We start from the raw sequence: 23,962 nt of genomic DNA on the forward strand, positions 1-23,962 counted from the left end.
TTTTGAAGTGGTAAACAAACGGTTTAAAACATCGTTTGGAGTACTAGTGATTTTGAAACGCTTAAATGTACCTTACAACTTTGGTAATCTAAAAACCAGTAGCGTGCATGGTAGTTTTAAGTCACAAAATCAAGTAAAAATGATGTGTTCCGATTTCACCGAAACTTAATTCTGCAGAAAACACATGATACAACTTTATTGCCCGAAGTTCAAATCGGACAACTCCGATTTTCGGTCGGAAAACTACCCTGCGCCATGGCGGACAAGTCCAAGTTGTTCCATTTGCGTTTGACATTTACATATCATTGCTATGTCATGAATACATGTAAAAATATTTGAAAAAGTAGCTTTCGCCCGATCCTTTACGATATAAATTAGTAGTAACCAAGACTACTGTTCTGTCAAACGTTTAATGTTTTTTTTATGATAGTTTTAGCACAATAGCTATTCTACAGGCGAAGGAATACATATATACATATATTTTTACTTTATCCATTAGCACCATTTGAGAGCGATGTGAAGCAATCACCGCTAAAGGAAAGTATAATTCGTTCTGTGACGCAATGCAATTTGTTACATATTGCTAGATGGCGACACAAAGAAAAAATATAGATTTCTTAACAAAGTAAGAGCGTTATTTGGCGTGGTGAAGTACAGTTGGCGCTACGTTGAATCATTTTATGGGTTTTCCACAGAGAACTTGGTTGGGGTTTCGAATTTTTTCATTTCACTATAATCTATTCGCACTGTTCTTAGTGTTAACGCTTTTTGTTCGTAATTTGAACGGTAAATAATTTGTGGTTGAAATTTTCTCACTAATAAAATTGGCACAAAATATATTTTGCACCATAAAAGAAATCATTCAAACACACAAATCCCATTAATATCTCGGCGGAGACTCCGTACGCAATCCGCTGGGTGGCGCTACTTGATACGGCTGAGGCGTCGCGACGCCTTCGACCGACATGCGCCCCTCAGCAGGAGACGGCGCACGCGTTCCACCCACAACTCCGTCATCGAACGACGGGCAGCCGAACCGTCGCCTGAAACCACACACTCACTGTAGTGCACCGTCGGATTTTTGTTGCAAAAATCAGCAGTTGTTCGCAAATGGTTCTGTGAATGTGCGGCGCGACTCTCCTCTGAACCGTACGGGGGCTCGGGCCGGGTGCTTCAACGCGGGGGAAGCTCGGAAGGCGCCACAATTGACCTGTAAGTATGCGGCCATCCGGCGTGTCTCGCATTGCCTGGAAAAGGGCGGGTTGAACTAGAGGGCTGGGAGGTGCTACAGGGTTGATTCCAAATAGTAGTTTTGAATTTAGTTTGGGTTGTAAGAGGGCGATGCAGAAAGGGCACCACAAGGTACCTGCATCTCGGGGTACTCAATCGTAAAAATCTTGTATTTTCCGGTAATATCTTTCTTAAGTAGGGTAGCATTGGACGCATATCCTGGAAAAGAAATATTTCTCTCATGATATCATAAAATGTATTATCTCTTATCATTAAATCGTCTTCCACATTCGCGTTTGCCCGCACAATCATCAACGTTTCGACTTTTATTCATGTTTTTTCGTTACTCTAAATAGGTGTTGCAGCAAAATGGGGTGCACTTCGTCAGCAGAAGAGCGGGCCGCGCTGGCGAGGAGCAAGCAGATCGAGAAGAATCTCAAGGAAGATGGAGCACAAGCTGCCAAAGACATTAAACTCTTGCTGCTGGGTGAGTATCATAATATGAAATATATCTGTTCATCTCTACTGAGCACGCTCGACTAACCGTATACAAATTATAGCACTTATATTATGAATACTCCTATACAAGTTTAGTCCAGAAGAGAGAAAAAGAGAGAGAGAACAAGTATTTGGTGCCACAGGAAAAGCCTCATTGGGCCGATTTCTAATTTTGGATTCGGCATAAAAAAGAAATATGAATGGGAACTTAAATAAATTATTAAGAGAGGAGTCTGGAGAAGTCCTTCTCGTATTAAAATAGATATTTTTTAAGGACCCAGAAAAAGCCTTTAAAGCACCGTTCCTGAAGGAAGCCTGTATAAACGTGAATTCGAATAAAGATGACGGGTCAAATATTTAGGGTCAGTGCAGCAACAACTTTAGCTCATTCAAGGAAATGAACATTTTTCTATATCAAGAATTATGTATCCGTTACTAAGAAGTGTTATTGAAACCTTGAAGGAATATAGCTGTAGAAACCAAGCACCATATGTAACGTAGTCACTCATACTCGGAAGCGTATTGTTGGTTGCCTGTTTTTACTTCAAACTGAAACAAATTTATGTCTGACGTTGTGCACCATGGATCTTAATCGTACAAATATTACTTTTCTCTTACGTCAAAAATTTCGTCGTATAATGCAACATGAAAAAATGAGATCTTCGAATGCCACACCTGAATCAACTCAATATCGCCAGGTTTAAAAGTGTTCGTGACTCAATTTTTTTAACTGCCGCAATCACCTCTTTTTACGGTTTATGTAATCGTCTCAGTTACTCGGAAAACTTATCTAAACGTTCGCATGCACTGAAATTTCTCAAATCTGAAAGTTACTCGTTAAATTTGACGAAAAACTGCACAAACTGAAAAATAAGAAAGGAACTTTTCTCTGACGATTAAACAGGTCAAAATTGCCCGGATCGAGGAAAACTTCAATCTCACTGTAGTGAGGTTAAGTTCCGTATAATGATTTGTTAACAACCGAATAAAAAGTCATTAAAACTGTAATTGAATCGATTACTGACAGTATAAAGTTACGATATATGACCGACTAAAGAAATTTTTTATATCATTTTTAAACAATAAACTGACAAACCCTATGAAACAGACATTTTTCTCCGCTATGCGACGTTCACCGCTCGGCTAGCACGTGATGTCAAAATTGCGCATGACTGCGTATTATGACATGTGCCTGATTTCAAAGATTTTTGACGGGAATTCTTTTGAAATCGTAATTGAATTACCGAAAAATCTCAACAATCATAATTCTATACTTTTATGGAAATTTCAAAAATTTAATGGAAAGATCTGAAACATAAGTCAAGTTTAGATGAGCATGAAATCTGGTCGAATCTCTGTATCTGTCCTCGTGTTTTAGATGCGTTGGAAAAGTCACAGGTCGCCAAAGGGACATTTATGTGTGAATACGTCTATTCGGCATTTGCGTAATATTTGTCAAAAATCGCTCAAATTTCCGTGACTCCTTTTTTACGTTTCCAACCGGTTCATTAGACCCTGCAGAATTCGCACTGCCCGCCATCTTTCTCTCTATTACGGTTTGATATGTTGAATCGATTCACGAATCGAAATACGTTGAACAACTAGCAAAATTGCCCTTTACTTGACGCAGTCGGTCACTGTTCGTGATCACAAACCGAGAGTTCATAGCCACTGTTAAAGTTATCACTTTGAGGTCGCTATAAATTGCCTCTAATTTCCTCAGAGCTGTGAAACCCCTCGGTCTGATTAGTGGTGATGAGTCTTACGAGACTCATACCGGCCGACGTCCTTTCGGCCCTAAATTATTGACGTTCGGTTAAGCTCAACTGACGGTTAATTAACATTACCAAAAGATGTATGAATCCACGTTTATGGGATGTTTTTTGTTTTTTATTAGAAGAGCGACGACTGTTCATTATTTATGAGTAAATTAGGGTCGATTCGGGGGGTTATCGGGACCGGCCAGTGCGCCGCCCGTGCAAAGTGTCGTTGCGTCACCTCTGACTCTTAAACTTAACTGTTTTTTTTCGACAACTTTTATAGAAATTGTGGAATTTTCCTCCCTCGCTTGAGAGGAAATAGTTATTTTGCTCTTTAGAAAGAACAATACGTTTTTAAGCAAAATTATTTTTTATCTACTCGTCATAAATACGCATAATACCTGTTGCATTTTTACAAAATGGAATAATGGTTGTAAAAAAAAGTACAATTCGAACCTTAACGGGAACATGCCTTTTCCCTTCCTCGAATATTCGTACTCTCCTCTTCGCAGCGAGCGTTAAATTATTCGCAGGAATAAAACTAGCATTATTCTTCCATGTTGCGCAATGTTTAATTGTACAGCAAGAAATGCAGGTGCTTCTTGTGCATCGTGCATTTGTCATGTATAGGGCAAAAAACACTTTTGTTTTTCCTCCTAGGAAGAAAAAGTATTTTCCCTCGCGCAGAGCAAAAGTAGCGGTTTCTCTTCCTCAAATGCGAGAAGAAAAATTAATTTTTATATAAAGGTCGTAGAAAAATGACTTTCCTTCGACTATTTGTGTTTATTGCTCTGCGCAAAAATTCGGTCAGCACCCCGGGCAGCGCCGGCCCTCACGTTTCTTCCCTTTCGAGAGGTCGAAATGCAAGAGAGAAGTTGAAAGCTTGAAGACGGGGTTAGTGGTCGCAAAAACGAATGCTAACAAACACGTGCGTTGGGAGAAACTAATGCACGGTGAACGCAGCGCATTGAATTACTCTGGCTAAGGGAAGTATTGTGCGACACGTTAGTTAAGCAATTTATAACAGTAAGTGGAGGAACTCTAAACGGTTATTATTTGAAGAATCGACATAGAAAACAAACAAGCGTGAGCAAACAGAAAAATTTTCATACACAGAGCGAAAATCCAAATTTCACGGAACAAAATAAATTTTGTTCGTGCAACATTGATGGATGTCGATGCATCCAAACTTCCAAATTACCGTTCGCAGATTGAAACTGACCGTTTCATTTTTTATATATTTCATTTCGCATATTTCGGAATATTCGCCCCGCCTTCTCTCGCAATTATTTACCATTGAAAATTTTTGTTATCTAACGCTGAAACTTAGCACAAAACCAAACTTCGCCGACTGTTTCACGTGAACAGGCAGCAGCAACATTGTTGTTACCGGAACCCGCCCATACCTAACGCACAACCTGATGACCCACATCGCGCTTTCCTACGGCAAATATTTACCTTCCTTTTGTTTAAATTTCGTCCGCGGCTAGTCTATTAGGCAAAACTAAATAAAGTCAATCAAATAAATAAACGCCGAAAGGTCCTCCTCCCGCGGGCTTCGCCTCCGTTGTATTTCGATTATTATGACGCATCGCATTACTTTAATACAGATTTTTAATTTAATCCAACAGCGTTGCTGATCCCATTGTATTATTATTGCACATTATTGTCCTCGTTGACAAAAACGACTTTTGCGTGTTTAGCGAAAAAACTTCCGCCCGAACCGGGTCGATATTATATTCTAAGTTCGTGTTTAAATTGAAATTTAATTTATTTAACGAGTGCGCTTGTGGTCGAATATTACATTTGTCATTGTTACATTAACTGTTAAAATATATTTGCGGTGAAGCAAAACTGCCGTTCGAACTTCTCCGTCGCGATCGAAATTTTTCGTTACGCGCTTCTCTGGTGATAAACTATTTTTGCGACAACCCTCGTAACGACCGACTCTAAATCCTTCACAAAACCGAACTGTCACAAACGTCGAGACGCTCCGCAAATACTTCTTCTGCCTAAATTCTACACACTGCGTGGCCACATTTCCTCGTCACATAAACAAATAATAAAAACAAAACGATTACATTGGCGCCCCCGTGCATAAATCCAATTTAGTCCGGACCGTAAAAATCCTTTTAAAGCGAAAATGTGTGTTTGCGGGATGATCTGTGACCTTCTTGGGTTTATCTCTCCTCTATGCTTTTCCTCCGTAAAACGGCGTTTATACGTATAAACCGGTGATGTATGTGTGTTTGCGAAAGGGTAATAAGTGACTGATTGATGGCGCCATGTGCGTCTTGTTATTGAACGTATTGATTCGCGGCGAGTGTGTTTGTGAGCAAATGGTGACGATGAAATTTGAACTCACAAAATATGCGATTAAAATAAAAAAAAAAAGAGAAGTTAGCGTCGACGTAAAGAGTTTAGTGAAAAAATCGCGAAATTAGGCAGTCCGCGCCTAAGAGGCCCGCAACGGCGACGGGCGCGTCGAGATCTAACCCAAAGAGAAAATTCAGACCCGAATTGAAGAATCCTGGACCATACTATAAAAATTGAAATTAATTACGATTGCAAGAAATCTAAAAACGTCACGTTTTAAGTCTGAAAGCACCACGTTTTTTTGACGGCTCGTCTACCATTTTTCGACACCTCTTTGACATTGACAGGGAATCCCAGATAGTCGGGTTAAGGGATATTTCAATTACGGGCAGGGCACGCGGCAACAGTCCGAAAACTTGGTGGGCAAAACGCAAACTTAAGACAGCGGATTCTTCCAACATCAAATCTGATAGAAGAAGCCATTTCAGATTAAAATTTGTTGTTGGGTTTGGTCGGTTTGTTTGCGTTTTGTGGCCCTCTGACATGTAGGTAAAATTCCACGTTCGCCCGTCGGCCTTGTTTATCTGATCCATCAACTGTCGTTTGTGAAGAAAATTCAAAATGGCCGTGTCTTGCGGGAAATTCAAAATAGTCTTAACAACCCAAAATAATTAGGAGACCCACATAAAACTCAATTTAGCAGTTCGACGTGTGAAAAAGAGCTTTTTGTTATAATTGCTCTTCGGTCTTAACTGTTTTATATATTTCACTGTAACAGAAACCCCCTAGGCCGGAAGAACTGTGCATCGATGTAGCTCATAAACGTTATTATTATTTAGCCTGCGATTATCTCCAAATGAGTCAACTAAAATGAGTAACGGTTCATTACTGTTTATGAGTTTACTACAAACCCATTAATAATGTTTTCGAAATCAGTGTTTTTCAAATAATAGCTAAAAGCAATCTATTTCACCGCCATCTAACGAAAGCAAACACAATTGTAAGGACAATGCACAGTAACAATCAATAGAGGACGACACTAAGAAATTGTCTCTGATAGCAACAATCTCTTCGCCTATTGTACAGTGGATGTTCAACGGGCCTTCGTTTTTTTTTTCTGTTCGAATAAACACCAAATAATAGTTAATCGCAATCTACGACATGCGTTTGCACTTATTGGCTACCTACAGCACGCAGTACGTGCAACAACCACTTGCGACTATAACCGATGTTCTCATTTCATCTCTCAATAACTCATTTAATATAAAGCTGCGTCAGAACTGGGGTCACCAATACCGGTTCCGCTCCTGGATTTATTCTCTTTTCCAGGTTTTCGGTAAATGTGCAATTAATCCTTAGGCTCGTTCAACTGAATAAAAATTAACGAGATAGCGAAGTTGCACATGACTTAACTCGTCAACGACCACCTCGTAGCGACCTATCGATTGATTATTTACTTCGGTTTGTCGGCCTTTGTTTCAATTCTAGCCCAGATTTCCTACTTATACGTTGGAACTGAAGTTCACGATGTGTTCTACTGGTACTCAACTGGTATTATTCGCGGTGGTATCGTACTTAACGACGCGATGGTGAGTAACCGCTAATGAATATTGAATAAAGCAAACAGTACCAGTACCAGATCAAGGCAATAGATGCGACGTTGTCACGTTTCGGAACTAGTTTAAAATCGTAAATTATCGCACGCAAATTTCACACGATATATATATATATACAGTATGTGCAATACGGCGTTTTTCTATACAGCTTCAGTGTAATCCTAAAAGCACTTTATGCTCGACGTGAGGAATTTTTTGTCCCAGGATAATCGCCAAATGGTGTGTCGTTATCTTATCACCTTTTGCGGCACTTAACCAGCTTTATTAAGTACCGAGTAAATGGCTGAAAATTACAACAAAAAGTAATTTCTCTTCGGTAAAACGACAATAATTATTTCGTTTCTCCTCTAATATTCGCCCTAGAAGTCTGAAATGTGTGGTTCTGTTATAAAGAAATCACGCCTATGTAAACTTTAAATTAACGAATCTTGTTTGATTGGCTTGATTTTACCGTCTCACGTTAACACATAAGAATTAACACGTTCTTCAAAATGGCACGTCACCGTACCCTTACAACCGTACGACACTTCGTATTTAATAAAGAAAAAACATACATGTGAAGCTAATGAAATTGATGGCGTGCACATCACATTTTTCACTAGATACGAGTTAACCACTTCAACGGACTTTCACGTTTACGATATCAGATTTAAAGTCTCACGTCAGGTACTCATTCATTGATACCCAGGTTTGTAGTTTTGAACATCCTTAACTGATGTCAAGTTGTTAAAGACGGTGTGGAGTAAGTATAACTTTCGTGAGCGCAGCTTCGGCGTGGTTTATTATTGTCCCATTTGCAACACACCAGTCGGCAAACTCTCTTGAAACAGGCTTCGCATTTCGATTCAGCTCAAACTCGTAACCCCTGTACCCCCATGTTAGTGTCATCGGCATGTGATGATATCCTGCCTGAAGAAATATAGTTTGGCAGATCGTTGATAAAATCAAAAAAATATGGAGCTCAGGACACTTCCTCGAGGCGTAATATGTGTTTCTGTGACGTCAAACAGGAATTGCATACTATATATTGGAAATGTATTAGGAACTCTATATACTTATATGTACGCTTTTTTGGTCCTTTCCGTGGCTTTTTCCAAAGGACTCAATACTTAAAGGATTCTCGTCGTTTAATGAAAACTACATGCCGAAAATTCGAACTTGAAAAAAATACAATTTGGCGATGTTGAATCCCTAAGCTTTGCCGTCTCACATTAAAACGTTGTAACCAACTGGCCTTATTTGTTTGAAAACTAAGGACACTTGGCTCGTTTAACAGAAACAGCATTCGAAAACTCGCATTTGGAAAAAAACACATTTTTGACAATATGGTGAATGAAAGTAGTGACTTAACTTTTGGAACTTAGAAGAGCTGCCGCGATCTGTTACAACCTTATTTAAGTATAGGTTAATATTTTGGACTAATTAATAAAATATAGCACCTTCGACCATGTGTCGGAGCCTTAAATTACGAAAAACTAAAAATGTTGACATTTTTTATGTACCTCACTCTGCGCAAATTTCAGTCTCTTTCCGCCACTTGTTACACCCCCGTTGCCAGCGCTTCCAAAACAATCGGCCCCCCTTTTCGAAATTCGTCAAAACCCTCAAATCCCCTGGCGCATGCTCGCTTGAATCTTCCCTCGGTCGCGCTTCCCATCGAATTTCCCCATTCCCGGAAAAAGAATGCGTCGCGTTGGCAACCGCGCGCTTGCTCCGCTAGCACGAACGCGGCCCAAGCGACGAGTGCAAGCGAGAAGGCTGAAGACAACAAAGCGCTCCGATAGCATTCGCCCAAGGGCTCAAGGGAGGGGCACCGGGGTCCCCTTGATTAACGTGTGTATGTGTAACTTGCCTGAAAAGAAACCATCTGTCGATTAAAGTCGGTCGAGAACAGGAATAAACGACGGGTTTCTCAGGATCTCATGTCTCGGTTTTGGGTGTGAGATTCGAAGTTTTTGATTGAAATCGTCTCGGGAAAGTGCCAGAGCTGCCATTTTTTGGATGTCACCAGTGCGACGGCGCAACTGCTTCGCAGTGATTTAGTGCTAGTTGTAGTGTCAAAAAAAAAACGATAGTTAATAGGTATGAGCAACATTAAATATTCATCACTCCCTACGAGAAGTATTCGCATTTGCCCCTCGTATGATCGTATGACTAAACTGGCGTATTAGTGGTGGTAGTGGTTGTAAGCAGATCGATACACTCTCCAGCTCTACTCGGGCAAAAAAAATAAAATGAAATTTAAGTAAAATTCAAGCGATTAAAAATGTTCCTATTCATCACGCATGTAAATAAAATCGCCATCGATCAGCTAACTTGTATTATTTGCCATGTCATGAAATAAAAATGGATGTTCGGAGACCTGTTGAATAAGCCCGATTACAATTGTAATTATTCATTTTTAATTGCATGCGAAAACTCCGAATTCAAGTTAATCGTACTTAAAGTGCATGTAACAAGAGAAAGTTAACTGTCTGTAAATAAGGGGTCTTTGACTATATAGAGTTATACTTTTCTTTGACTCGATGAATAATTTCAATTCAGTTTAGTACGAACAATTTCCCCAATTTCCAGGTATTTGTGCGGAACGTAAAACTTCGAATGATGTAGTTACTACGAACTGCTTATCAGTTAGATAATAGTCAGAGTGATGGGAATTAATTATTTAAACCTTAGCGCTTTTAGAACCTTGTCTATAGTCATTAATCGGAAACGAGTTCATTACTTAAGCAAATTTTCGGTCCTAAGTACATCGGGTTTCCTCTCAACTACTCCAAATTGTTTACGGAAAATAACTCGTGCGGCAATGGTTTTTAAATTAAAACTTAATAACGCATAAACGCCTGAACAAACAATTTCACATTTTAATTAGAAAGGCCTTTCATTTGTTTTTATTTAATTTTTCGTTTATGGCGAATTCGGGCATCGGCGCCAGTGCACGCTCGACGTGACAATACGGCCGGCGAAGGCTGCCGACGCACGTTTAAAATCTCACCGAACGTCAAAAATAAGTCAAGGGCAACGGACAAAATTCTTCATGTCGCGGCACAGAGGGCACGTTTGTGCGGGTGTCCGAATCCGCCAGACGTTAGACACCAAACGAACAAGTTTGTTTTTATGAGTATACCGATCTTGCCGGCAAGACCTAGGCCGTTTCTTTAACACGTTTAGGCGACAAGTGTCGGAAAAAGCTTAATACAGCAATTTTATTAAAACTTTTGAACATAGTTTCTTTCAAAAGAGGTAAACTGTTTTTCAAAGAAGAGCGGCAGAATTGACTTAAACAATAACGGGGCACTTTGTATGTTGCGACTGCCCGAACTAGGGCTACGATGATTTCAAATAACGGCTTTGATGTCTCTCTTTAACTGCGACGTAAACGGTCATTTTTTTTGTTTTCACTCGTAAAAAATCAAATGAATAAATTCAATGGAGGACGTCAGGTACGTTTCGTAGGTTTGATCTGTTACATTTTCTTGGAAGCCCTCGTTCCGTCTGTTCGGCTCGATAAGAGTTCTCACAATCGTAAATAAATTAACGTTAGAATGCCTTCGAAGTGACAATTGAATTCCCGACGAAAATGACGGGGCAAGTGTTTCGAGAATTCGACTCGTTCCAATAGTTTTTCCGATTCGAAAACGCGCCTTTCCAACAGTTCGAACGGCACTGTCATTCAAACTTTTCGAAAAATCCCGGCAGGCCGCTCCCCCGATCATGCGTGATGTTGTCGCTTCACTTTTTTTTACTTCCGAACGTGCACTTTTTCGAATATCATCAGTTCGCGGCGGTCTCCCGCATCTACCATCGGTATTTGCCGCGAAAAGTTCAGTTGCGAAGTATGCTTACAACCACGGAGAATGTTCCCTCCACTAAAAGCTATAAAACAACTCCTTCAGATCGTCTAACTGTACTATGACGAGAGCCTCCAAACGGGCATAAGCTGTTAAAGACGGAAACCAAAGTTTCACCTCTCGCGAAAGAGGACGCAATTCATGGTACCCAGTTCCTAAAAACCAGCGTCACGACGTCGTGCATAGAAGACTGCGCCATGGGGTGCACGGTGTCGGCCGAGGAGAGGGCAGCGCTTGCTAGAACCAAGCAGATCGACCAGAAACTGAAGGAAGAGGGCGCCAGGGCCAAGAAGGACGTCAAACTTCTCCTTTTGGGTACGTTCAAATGCGAAAGAGATTGAGTGAGCGAAATGCGAAGCGAAAAAAGCGAGTATTAACTATCACGTATCAATTACAGCTGATATTATAATATGTTACTCGCTACGTTTACGTTTCAATTATTTCTTATGAGTACCTTCTATTCAAACGCGGCTCAATTAACCCCAATGTAACATCTCGTAATTGCTACAATTGTTTTTTGCGTGGCTGATCGTTTAAAATGCCACTCAACGACTCGAAACGCTTAAAAGTAAACGGTTCCGGAAACGGGCACTTTAAAACGAAGTCATTTAGTTTGGGGAAATCGCTCTCGAAAGCATCTGTTGTTCCTGTCAATACTCATAATCACCTTATCATAATCCGACCAAATCAGATTTATTGAGTATAATCCCGTTAATTGGAATACCTCTCCTGGCAATAATCACACGTCCGCTTTACAGGACTAATTTGTTTTTCTGTTTCCCCAAATGATGCCGTACTTAATTAAGCAATTTGCGCCTACTTCACAGCGAGTACGACAACGATCGGCGTAAAAATAACATTTTTAGACCCTAATTTGTCAACCAAGGCATTCGATGGACTACGTGTGGTACATTAACTAGACCAGAACGCATTAACAATGCCAACCATGCAAATTACTGTTATCGAACCTCTAATAAGCCAGACAATGGGTTCTGCATATGGGGAGAAGGCGAATTGTTTCCCTACCACGATCGTTGCCTACCTCTTAGGCCTTTTATACATTCTACTTCAAGTTATGATCATTTGGGGACAATGATTGTGAATAAAATATCTTGTGCAGTCCACGGTCATCGCCTGTCGCCCTGCACCGCTTAACGCTGAACAAGGTGTTTCGGTACATTATCCACATTCAATAAAAAGGTGTAACATCTTGAGGGTTGTTCAAGTCGAGTTCGGGTTGCTGGTCGAGGCGGTTAATGATAAAATGGAATTAAACGAAAACAGGTAACGTGGGAAGACTGTTGCGTGCTTGAGAACTCTCCGTTTTTAATTCAGTTTGGGCTCTGCGCCTGGAAGAAGTATCCTCAAATCAAGTATCTTTAATCGAGGACCGAAATAACGTCCTTGTCTGGGGGCTCGTCCGCGTACGAGCAATATTCACAGTCGATTTTTTTTAACTTTCTTGTCGTGGTGCAATTACACTGCGAAACTAATTAATCCGGTGTCCACAGTGCCAACTTCTTGTTTTCTCAATTGAAGCTTCAACGATTTTACAGGTTTTCAGATTTCGTCCGGTTCTTAACAATTTGGCGAACGTACGCCGATCTATCACATCGTCGTTGATTTTTATTTTTAATATGCAAGACATGCGCAAGTAAATTGCGATTTTTAGCCATTTTTCCATGGAGAAAGAAAGGCCGACCGGTACGCTTGATCGCCTGTAATGATTTGCAACTCGCAGGTTTTCATTCCGTACTTCCTTGTGAAAGTTATCCCGAAAAGGATGATACTCTTCGCGCCCGACTTAGAGACATCTCGATATTTGCTCATGTAACGATTTAACCAACAAGTTTTCGTAAATATTTTCGATACGTAGACCAAACCCGGAAGTCACCTTCTTCAAATAATTTCTCTAGCCAAGTCGCTTCGTCTACTAGAACTCGAAAAATAATATTATTTTAAGCAGGGATTATTTAAATATACACGGTACGTACATACATAAACACACATTTGAGGCGATATGTATATTTACGTTAGTACTGTTTTACGTCATACTCTGCTAAGTTTATTTCAATGGAAACGTGTCGACCTGTTATGGATATGGTGGCGGGCACCGCGCAAAATATCGAAGACCTCCCTGGACGGACAACATGTGTCTTACTTTGCTTTTCCTTTGGCGATGTCCTAACCCGTAGATTCCGCCGATATGCGGCGAATAAACCTCGGCCGTGTAGGCAGCAGCTCTTTAACTCCTATTCTTAGAAATAAGCGGGTTTAAATCATTTTTAATTCTTGCACCTCAGCGAGAACTTAAACGATCAAATTGGTGCCACTTGACCTCGCCAATTGAAGGTTCATCCAATTGCTTCGGGATCAACCCACGGCATCGAATATCCACCAATTCGCCATTAATTAAGTCATTATCTGCGCGTTATTGATGAGTCTTATCCCGTTGCTGGAAAGCGGCTCTAAAATTCTCGGCGAAGCCGTCAGAAAGTGCAGCCAGTTGCTTGTGCATACGCCATAAATGTAATTAGTGTGGAAACGGACATCGTTAAAGTGGATTAACAAGCTTGTAATGCGAAGGTTTCAGTTAACTGCTGTTTCAAAACCTCCCTCAATTTGAGGTTCATAACTATTGTTCGGCGAACATTGAAAACTACTGCGGGGACGGCAGTGGCAATGACTGCATAATGGAAACTCGCTTCATTACGTTCAGCTGAAATTTCAGCGCATGGAATGGAAAGGAGGAGGACGATCTGGCAACCGCTCTATCGATTTTCCCACCCCCGAACTACTAACATGTTGCTCCCATGCGGCATAGTGTCAACTTCAATTATTATTGGACATGGTCAGTTAATGCCGAAAAAGATTGTGGAATACGTGTATTCTCGACCGAATGGCGAACGACTGGCAATGTCGCAAAAACGACTCGACGACAAATACGTATGCATGTGCGTGTATGTATAGAGAAAAATCTGCATTTCCAGAGAAAAAAGGCGACAGCGATATTTACGTTTATGCTTCGGCAATTGTTCATAAAATGAAGTTTAAAAAAACATTTGGAAATGCTCCAGTAGAGGGGTCCGAGGAAAAAAGAGGAGGCATGTCTGGTCAGGCAAAGAGCGTTCGGAATAGTTGAGATTCGATAAGAAAAACGCAAATCGGAAAATGGAACCAACATTCAAAACGGGCCGATGAAGGAACATTACTACAGGCAATAAAATCCACCCTAATTTCCCATTTAACCGCTATATTTATCGTCGTTTTGAATTAATGACAAACTAAGGCTGTCGGGGAGGTAATTACCTTAATGAGTGGGTAAAGTTAATGCAGAAATTGCACGAGACACACAGGATATCGAGGTGTTTTGAAGCGACACATCGCGAATGGCAAGGGAAGAGATAACCGCTGCTAACGCAATAATAATGACATGAAGGGCCGTTTTAATGCTAAAAAGCCTTTTTAACACCGGCTTTAGTTCCATAAACGATGGAAAAAAAAAAACTAACGAGGAAATTTCGTATTGCGAAGGATACACAGAAATGCCCCATAAATGGAAGAGTTTTTTTGGGTCGAACACCGTTATATGGGAGACAACGGAAACATAAAGGCTATGAGTATTATATGAGGCGAAGGTAATGAAAAACCCCATCGTTAACATGCGGGATGAAGGCGATAAAAGGAAGGTTGAAAAGTTATTGCGCGAATAAGGACGCAGCTTTTTAACGACGATTATTCACTAAAGCTTTATTGGGGAGATGTTAACTTTATCCAGATAAAATCTCCACGTTGCAGTTCGTATTGACTTAAATTGACGTGTGTGAGACTAAGCCAGCGACGTTCGAAGCTCAAACAGAGCTAATCCCTTTAAATACTCATCGAGTAGGAAAGCTCGTAAAAGTAAATTATATATAAATATTTGCGGTAGTTATGTATTTATGTAAATAACGTGCGTTTTCCTTTGCAGGTGCCGGCGAATCTGGCAAGAGCACCATAGTGAAACAAATGAAGTGAGTATACCGAAGAACTCTGCTCGGGAACAAAGCAATTACTGCATATCTGAAACTGTTCACTTATCAACTATCTTATCATCTAGTTTAATGGGGCTTCGCCCCCGTCTTTATCCCACTCGATTCGCCGAAAATAATAATTCAAGGAGGGTGGGGGAGTTGTTGACGTCATCCGGGGTTGGTTTTGGGCCTTCTTGCTTCGTTCTTGTCGTCTGTGGCGAAGCCGTCGGGAAGGGGTCAATTACGGCTCTATCGGAGGGAGTATTTATGCATTTATTCGCGCTAATGTAAACACAAAAAAAAAGGTCTATGCAAAAAAGGCGTGAAATGAAGTCAACAATGGTGGCTGGGAGCAAACGAAAAAATGTCTGAATGCATTCAATTAATTTGTGTAAATGTAGTTGCGTGCACCTCGCTCGGAAATAGCAGGATATCATTCCAGAACCATTTCAGACGTTTTAACCACGCGTTCTTTAGCTTTGGGCCATTAAGGCATTCTTAAAATAAAAAATAAAAAAAAAAACAAATGAGTAGGAAATAAATTTTATGCATTGTTTACGCGACTCTCCGACGCTTTAAAAAAAACGCCGTAAAATCATGAATTCCAAGTCTTTCTAGGGCACTCGAACGCATCTTTACCGTTGAAGAGGGCTCCGTCGATGTTCTCATTTGATCCTGGCCCCCAGCACGTCTTCGTAAATTCCGCTAACCGAAAATCCGGAGCGAGTCTGACTCGTTTACACGTCCATTCTATTATCTATTACCTTGTCCGATAGCCCCATACCGTAAATCAAAGCAGATAATTCAAAATGCCAGTTTACGATAACGCACCATGGTGTAAATATTTTCGGTCAAAAATAAGACCCCATACATTTACTGGAATTCTTCTATTTTTGTTAAACGGGCATTTATCAGGACCGTGGAAACCGAACATTAAATTCGTCTGGAAATATTGACTTTATGTTCGCGATTAATTTATAGCTGTAATACTGAAAATTGCAGTTTATGTTATGGGCTGTGAAAGCGGTTTTCGTGGATGAAGTATACTGCGGAAGATCTAAATATAGGCCATGCCGTATCCACTGGATTTTGAAAGTGCAACCGAACAATGGTGACCCCGAAGTATGGGCACAACCGACTTCTTCGTGTTATAACCCCTGATTCCATCATTAAGCTTACCTTCGGATTGACGTGTTTCCAGGATTATCCACGAGAGCGAGTTTACAGGAAGATTACAAGCTTTAGCTGCAGCAGGCTAAAAAATTATTCATGTACCCAGGCGAATCCTATTCATTTAATATTTTCTCACGAATCAGGCACCATTACAAAGAGTTATGAAAAACGTGACCAAGGAACCATTTCTTTGTCCAAGAAAAATGTATTTAGGTACGCCCAAAAGAGTATTCGTACACTACGAAAACCATACGTTTATGGCCCTAGTGATAATGCAAATTTGTTGTTAGTATTTGGTGGGATATCTTCTGGCATCGATCACAGCTCGTAAACGATGATTCGTTGATCCGACTAAATTACATGGAACGTTTTGAGATATTTTGGACCATTCGTCTAAATTAATATCGCAAAGTTGTGCTTTGCTTAAAATTTTTCTTTTTCTTACCCTTCTTTCTAAATGTTCTCTCAAGTGCTCAATCGGATCGAGATGAGATTGCGTTGGCGTCTCTAACAAATGAGGCATGTTATACTACAGCAATCACTCTTTAATTAATTTTGATGAATGCTCGAGATCATTGTCCTTTTGAAAGTAAAGACTCTCTTCTAGGCCGAGCTTTTTATCACCGCTTTTTAAATTGGTTTTCAGGATATTTTTATACGCAAATCTATCCACGTATCTCGCAATAAAAGTTAAATTACCCGCACCAATTCCCGCGTTTCCACCGCCATGTTTTACTGTTCGTTTCAAATTGCGCTTCTTCATTCTTACCCCCGGTTTTCTCCGCACTGTATTCGCACCATCACATCCAAATAAATTACATTTGCTCTTATCATAAAAAATAGCTCCTTTTCCAAAATTCCACGGACATTTTTTATATGCTCAAAAACATGCGCGACACGTTTCTTCCTGTTCACTTCGTTTATCCAGGGCTTCTTGGTCGGTCTTTCCCCACGAAGTCCCGTTTTCCTGATACGGCGTCCAATGGTCTCTGGATGAAGTTTCTGTTCAGTTGTCTGTTCTAATTGTGAAGTGAGATAAGGTGCACTTATACTGAGATTATTTTTAATCTGCTGTAGAACGAAGCTTACATTTCGCTGAGTCATTTTCGTGGCTTTTAAAAACGTCTCAATTTATTGCCAGACCCTGTTGATTTATATTTCTGTATAATGCACCGAACAGTAGCGCAGCTTATCTCAACACCTTCCGGTATTCTTCTATAAGATTTTCCTCCTAGATAATGTTTATCAAGCTTTTGACACTTTCGCCCCGTAACTATTGTTTTTAACTTTATTTTGCTCTAACGCGTGTTAAAGTGGACCAGTGAAGGCTTATCGCAAATAAATGGAATTTGTAAATAATAAATTTGATAAAAAAAAAAAAACAAAACGCCAGTGTATGAATACTTTTTTGGGCATAGCTAAAGACATTTTGCTTTATTTTCCTTGTATAAAGAGACCGTTTCCTCGATATATTATTCATAGATCTGCTTAATGATGCCTTATTTGTGCGAATATATTAAATGTTTGTGACTTAAATTATTTTTAAACTACCGAAAATTGGAAATAAATGGCATTCTTCTGAGCGTATGAATATTCTTTGGTCCCGCCATGTCGGCCATTTCGGCCGATAATATTCGCAATTGCATCAATATTTTAAGGCATTTTTTCACTCGTTTAGTTTATTTTTTATAACAAATTTTTTCTTGTTACAATGGCGAAGGTGAATGCACGCGATAAAAACCGCCCTAAATCCACATATTGCGGCTATATTTAGTTCCGCGGTGAATTAATTAGCAAACTAGGGTTGTTAGGGGAGTACCTAATTAACTTAACGAGTAGGTATAGTTAATGTAGAAATTAGAAGGAGGCATTTGAATGGGGATAGCACGCAGAACTTTTGTGCTAAAAGTGCCATTTAAATCGGGATTTAGTGGCACAAACCGAAAAAAGAGGGAAATTTTGTTAGCAGTACTGTTAGTTCGTACTGTTGAGAGAGTTTCACAACAAACTTGAAATAAACTCGAGCTTACTCTCAATTTATCTATTTCCAGAATTATCCACGAGAGCGGGTTCACACCGGAAGACTTCAAGCAGTATAGACCAGTAGTGTACAGCAACACCATTCAATCTCTGGTGGCAATCCTGAGGGCGATGCCCAATTTGGGGATACAGTATGGCAATAATGAGAGAGAGGCAAGTATTTTACGAAATTCCATAAAAACGAAAATAACGATTTTATCAGAGCTATACAGGTTGTTAGCGCTTATCTGATACATTCCTGAGGTGACTGAGCAATTTAATACATATCATGATAACAGCAGAGCATTACTAGCAATAATGATAAAAAGAACCATTTACTTACATTCCTTTTGATGGTTACTTTAACGATACGAAAACGGTCTAATAATGGCCCTTTGTTTCCCTGTCTATTGATGATGATTATTCCTTAAACAGCTCGATGGCAAAATGGTCTTCGACGTCATCCAGAGAATGGAGGACACCGAGGCGTTTTCCGAAGAACTACTCGCTGCCATGAAGAGACTGTGGGCAGACTCGGGGGTGCAGGAGTGTTTCGCTCGCTCCAATGAGTACCAGCTCAACGATTCTGCCAAATAGTGAGTTTACGATTTGTTGTTATTTCATCGAGGGAGTTACGTAAATCGGAAGAAAAGCACGAAATCGCATTAGGAGAGCTACAAAAAGACTACTTCTTAATCAGAGAGGGGACGCAATTTACAATGTGGCTGCGAGAGACTTGCAATGTTAGAAATTACCCGTGCTCCAGTCTTTTTTTTTTAATTATTTTGCATTTGTGCGACTATTTCGAAACGGCCTTTGTATTGTTCCGACCTGTTCATAAAAATCCTCTTCGCCACAGGATACATTGGAAAATGAGTTTCTTTTAGGCGTTTTGTATTTGCCCATAAAAGTAATGATAACGTAAAACTAAGCGTGCGGAGCCCTGTACACGCAAAGAGGTAAAACTTCGACCACTAATAATATTTGAACAAAGTTTACTTTATTTGTGATGCCTTTATTTGCGATTAATATTTTCAATTTAGAAAAACCTTATATCTAGGCTTAAATTTAGATTCTTCGGGCATTTTGAACGTATAAATGCGTAACTGTCCACCTTCCTACCACCTTCCAGAAAAAAACTGGTGGTCCGTGCTAATGCCGCCTTCTTCGTGTGAAACAAAAAAATTAACAACTTTTTTATTTAACACTTAAATCTTCCATACAAAATAATGCAGATGCATTCTCACTTTAGCTTTCTAGACGACTTAGACCGATTAGGAGCTAAAGACTACCAGCCCACGGAGCAGGATATTTTACGAACGCGAGTGAAGACTACCGGCATCGTGGAGGTGCATTTCTCGTTCAAAAATCTCAATTTCAAGTAAGCATAACATATCCAACTTGCACATATTTAAGTGGGGCTCAACAGGTGAACCGTTAGTGGATTTTGGCACATATTTCGATAGATAAATTGTGGTGTATTTTCACGGATTGGCAATCTTATGATTAATGGCTTTGTTTGCCACTTTACATGATGAGTTTCTTTGGGTATATTAAATACACGTCTCAATTAACGCCATTCTGATGGTTGCAATTTATACGTATAAAAAGACGTTTCTTTCTTCAGGTTGTTTGACGTGGGTGGCCAAAGATCGGAAAGGAAAAAGTGGATTCATTGTTTTGAAGACGTGACTGCGATCATCTTCTGTGTGGCCATGAGCGAGTATGATCAGGTGTTGCACGAAGACGAGACGACGGTGAGGATGGAGTGATGGTTTTTTTTTTTTTTGAGTTAGAATTGACGAAACTTCGGTTTCCTTGCAGAATCGAATGCAGGAAAGCTTGAAATTGTTCGACTCCATTTGCAACAACAAGTGGTTCACCGACACCTCTATCATCCTCTTCCTCAACAAAAAAGATCTGTTCGAAGAAAAAATTAGGAAATCGCCCCTAACGATATGTTTCCCTGAATATACCGGTAAGTGCCGCCGTTGCGTGTTTGGATTGTAAAATTAATTTTAAAAAACGTCCCAGTTTTGAGGCCAAACGTGTAACCATGGGAACGTTGCGTTTTATGACAGAAGACTTTTCCCTTATCTTTTGACAAACGTCATGTGTTCGAACTGTGAGAACAGAACGGTGCGTTGCCGTTTTGATCAAAACTGAAAAAAGGTATAAAAATGCCTTTTTATTTATGTGGTAATTAAAATAGTCCCAAAATAAAAAAAAAAAATCCTCACACGCCATTTAAAAATGTGCCACCTGTCCAATATTATTTTTGACACTTGACAGCTATCACTTGTCCTTCATTTCGACTTATGGTTTTTTACAAAAATTAACAGTAATCTGTTATCCTTTACCCGGACACCTTCAAAAACACGTTCGTTTTGTTATTCAGGAGCCCAAGAGTACGGTGAGGCTGCCGCCTATATTCAGGCGCAATTCGAGGCGAAGAACAAGTCGACGAACAAAGAGATCTACTGCCACATGACCTGCGCCACGGACACGCACAATATCCAGTTTGTATTCGACGCAGTCACAGACGTGATCATCGCGAACAACCTGCGCGACTGCGGTTTGTGCTAATCGAGCCTGAAACCACGCAGCAGGACGTGCTACGTCACTATTCCAATTAAGCGGCTATTATCCAGCTTCCTGGACATCAGCTGATGGACTGTGTCGTGAAACGCGGGCTCGTGTAGTTAGAGAGTTTGTGGTCAATGCTTCTGAGGGGAAAAGAAAATTCCAAAAAGATTGATGTGAAGTCTTGAGACCCACTACAAACCTTCTAGCTCTCTCCCTCGTAAAAAATACTATAAATGTGTATCAATATTTAATTTATTATTGTCTTTCCTCTGTCTGTACGTTGGGGGCGTAGTTGCCAACGAGGCATGAACCAAAGCCGAGTGAGAATAAGCCATTTCTAATGATGAGCAAATGTGTTATAGTTGTTTTTTAGTAAGATGTGTCTATTTATAGACTGTAGGTTTTAATGTGCGTGGAGGTAAGTGCAGGGAAGAAGTGCTACGAGAAGCCTCAAAATTTAGGCATGAAATGAGGGAGTCCACAGGAAATTTTGGAAAGTTTCAGCCACAATGAAGGGAATAATCTGAAAGGGATGTTAAATACTAAAATTGCAACTTTAAGCCCAAATTTACAGGAACATTTCTCTGTTTATACTGAGTACCTCAAAACCTCAAAGAAAGTATTAAAATTCATTCAGGTTAGTTCAGGTTAGTCATTTTTTCCTATTCTGTCAACGTGGATTCAGTTTTAATTGAGCAATTTCGCACCAAGGCTCACACGTCATTTCATCATTAAAATATTCATATCGATTCAAATATTTTGCATTTTTTCTCACCGTAAAAATATGAAATCGAATAGATATAGTTAAAACGGCGAAAAAACACTCTTTGAAACGGCTTAACTGCTTCTCAGTTGAAATAATTCGTAAATTTGCGCAGTTACTTTTAAGAAGCTCAATTAAGAAATAACAATAATTTAAGAGTCAATTCACGCATGTGCATCTGTGCTCAAAATTTACGGGAATCTTAGAGATTCCCACTATAATGGTCAATTAATTCATGAATAATTATCTCCCTCATAATGCTGATTTTATAAAATCTTACGAGGACCATTTTGAAGATTATTTTTGGTTTTAAATTGGCCAGAATTGCCAAATTGAAATTGTTTAGTGTCTGAATCAAAAACGTGCTTCCGATGTTTCCATCAATTCATTAAACCTCCCTGCGCTTACCTACCGAATCTTACCAGTCACACGAACAATAACTGACAAATTCAAAGACATGGTCACAAGCATCAGGGATTCGAGCATTTCTTTCATCTTTTTAACCTCAAATCGCACTAAGCTTTAGCCAGCGCACACGATTTCTTAATTAACTATAATACGACTACGTTAGCATAAATTGGGTAGGTACCCCTCATTCGCTAGGGTTGTTTTAATCGTACAAAGTGTGCCATCCGCGCAAAAATTGCATTTATCGCGTATTATTATCATTATTATTATTATTAAAAGAAATTTCTATTCAGCTTCTTTTTGTAAATTGTTGTATCTTACTTTAAGTATAAGCGAAAGTTGTTTATGTTTTAATGTACCTTAGCAAAGAGTAAAATTAGTTTCAAACAGGGTTGTAACAAAACCACCTGTTTTATATTATCTCTCGACGGACCCAAAGTATAATTCTAAGCTCAAGTAGAATCAGGTATAGTACCACTACATAAATATATCTTCGTTGAAAATAATGTGTTCTTGGAATAGAACGTCATGGATCGGCGGCAGTTGCAAAAGGTATAAGTTCAAAGTACATTGGAGACATAAATATATACATAACTTATTAATAAATGTACATAAAAGTATATGGCGCTTAAGTAATAAGAGTAGCTTCACTCACTTACGTAATTATGTACTAGGATGTTGGTTTACGTTTTCGAAAACGTGTGCATTTTATGTGAACATTCCCAGAAGAGTTTTACCAGACAAAAACCAAGTAAAACTGAAACGTTTTCAGTCTCATAATATATGGTCAACAATCATTCATTTATAGTTGAGAGAGTTAGTACATGTGAATTATCGCGTTGTTACGACACATTTCTTACAGTAAATGAAGTCGTTACGAGATCATCAATGCACTTGCTTGTCTTAATAGCGCGATAAACTTGTGTATAAAATTAACGATAAAATTGTAAGTATTTAACCTACTTGTTGGGTAGTATCAAGTCATTACAATTTCAAATAATTTTAATCTAGTCAAGACTATTATTTTATGCCACAATTATTATTAATATTATATATTTTCATTTTGTAAATTATTTCAAAATAAAGAGTAAAGTTAATGTAGTCACGTCTCAGTTGTTATAGTGCTTTATTCACTTCTAATCAATCTCTTCTTGTATTTGAATCTTTACAAAGAACGGTAGTCCAAAGTGGACAGAATTTTGTTGTAGTAAAACCCCACCTAAATAATATATTGTAATAGCTAATTTAGACACCACTTTACTTACTTAATAACAGACTTTCAACAAACGTAAATGACACTTAAGTATGCAAGTTTTATACCTGCTTCATTAAAGCTACAAAAGCGGGGGAAACAAGTATTGAGACTGTGATAAGTAAGTACATGCTTCTCCTTACTCCTATACATAAACAGCACCTAACAGGTAGATTCTATGATTTATTCGTTTTATTTATGATGTGCAGGCAAGACTATAAGTTCATGACAGGCTGTTACTGTTCTATGTATGTTTGTTTCTCTGTGATGTGAACTATTACAAATAAATAATTTTATCCATTTAAAATGAATCTTATTGGTCCTAAAGATCTGAAAGCGTGATTTGAACGGAGGGCAGAAAATACGTTTTAAGGCGACGTAATGGCAAACAAGGTAGGACTTCTCTTGACTGCGAGATACGCTAAAACTTTGTTCTCCCATATGCTGGCACAAAGGCACAGCGATGAAACGTGGCGT

The 23,962-nt window shown here is 39.4% G+C and overlaps 1 protein-coding gene across 2 annotated transcripts; it reads left to right on the plus strand.

The window, feature by feature from the left end:
• The first annotated feature begins 1,078 nt into the window (after positions 1-1,078).
• On the plus strand, positions 1,079-23,792 carry Galphao (G protein alpha o subunit). Of its 2 annotated transcripts, none has more exons than XM_066281353.1 (9): positions 1,079-1,212; positions 1,587-1,717; positions 15,242-15,284; positions 18,509-18,650; positions 18,912-19,072; positions 19,729-19,857; positions 20,104-20,233; positions 20,301-20,454; positions 20,875-23,792. In XM_066281353.1, the coding sequence occupies exons 2-9, from the start codon at positions 1,600-1,602 to the stop codon at positions 21,060-21,062; spliced, it is 1,065 nt and encodes a 354-aa protein (XP_066137450.1). In that variant the 5' UTR covers positions 1,079-1,212; positions 1,587-1,599; the 3' UTR covers positions 21,063-23,792. The 2 variants fall into 2 exon arrangements, with proteins under 2 accessions (XP_066137450.1, XP_066137458.1); XM_066281361.1 differs by lacking the exons at positions 1,079-1,212; positions 1,587-1,717 and adding exons at positions 9,162-9,502; positions 11,317-11,586.
• The last annotated feature ends 170 nt before the right edge of the window (positions 23,793-23,962 follow it).

Source organism: Euwallacea fornicatus, chromosome 1, assembly GCF_040115645.1.
Source record: "Euwallacea fornicatus isolate EFF26 chromosome 1, ASM4011564v1, whole genome shotgun sequence".
NCBI lineage: Eukaryota > Metazoa > Arthropoda > Insecta > Coleoptera > Curculionidae > Euwallacea > Euwallacea fornicatus.

Coding starts and splice junctions, on each gene's coding strand:
- Galphao (XM_066281353.1), top strand. CDS start 1,600: ATGGGGTGCACTTCGTCAGCAGAAGAGCGGGCCGCGCTGGCGAGGAGC. Junction 15,285..18,508: donor ACCATAGTGAAACAAATGAA/GTGAGTATACCG, acceptor ATCTATTTCCAG/AATTATCCACGAGAGCGGGT. Junction 18,651..18,911: donor ATGGCAATAATGAGAGAGAG/GCAAGTATTTTA, acceptor TTCCTTAAACAG/CTCGATGGCAAAATGGTCTT.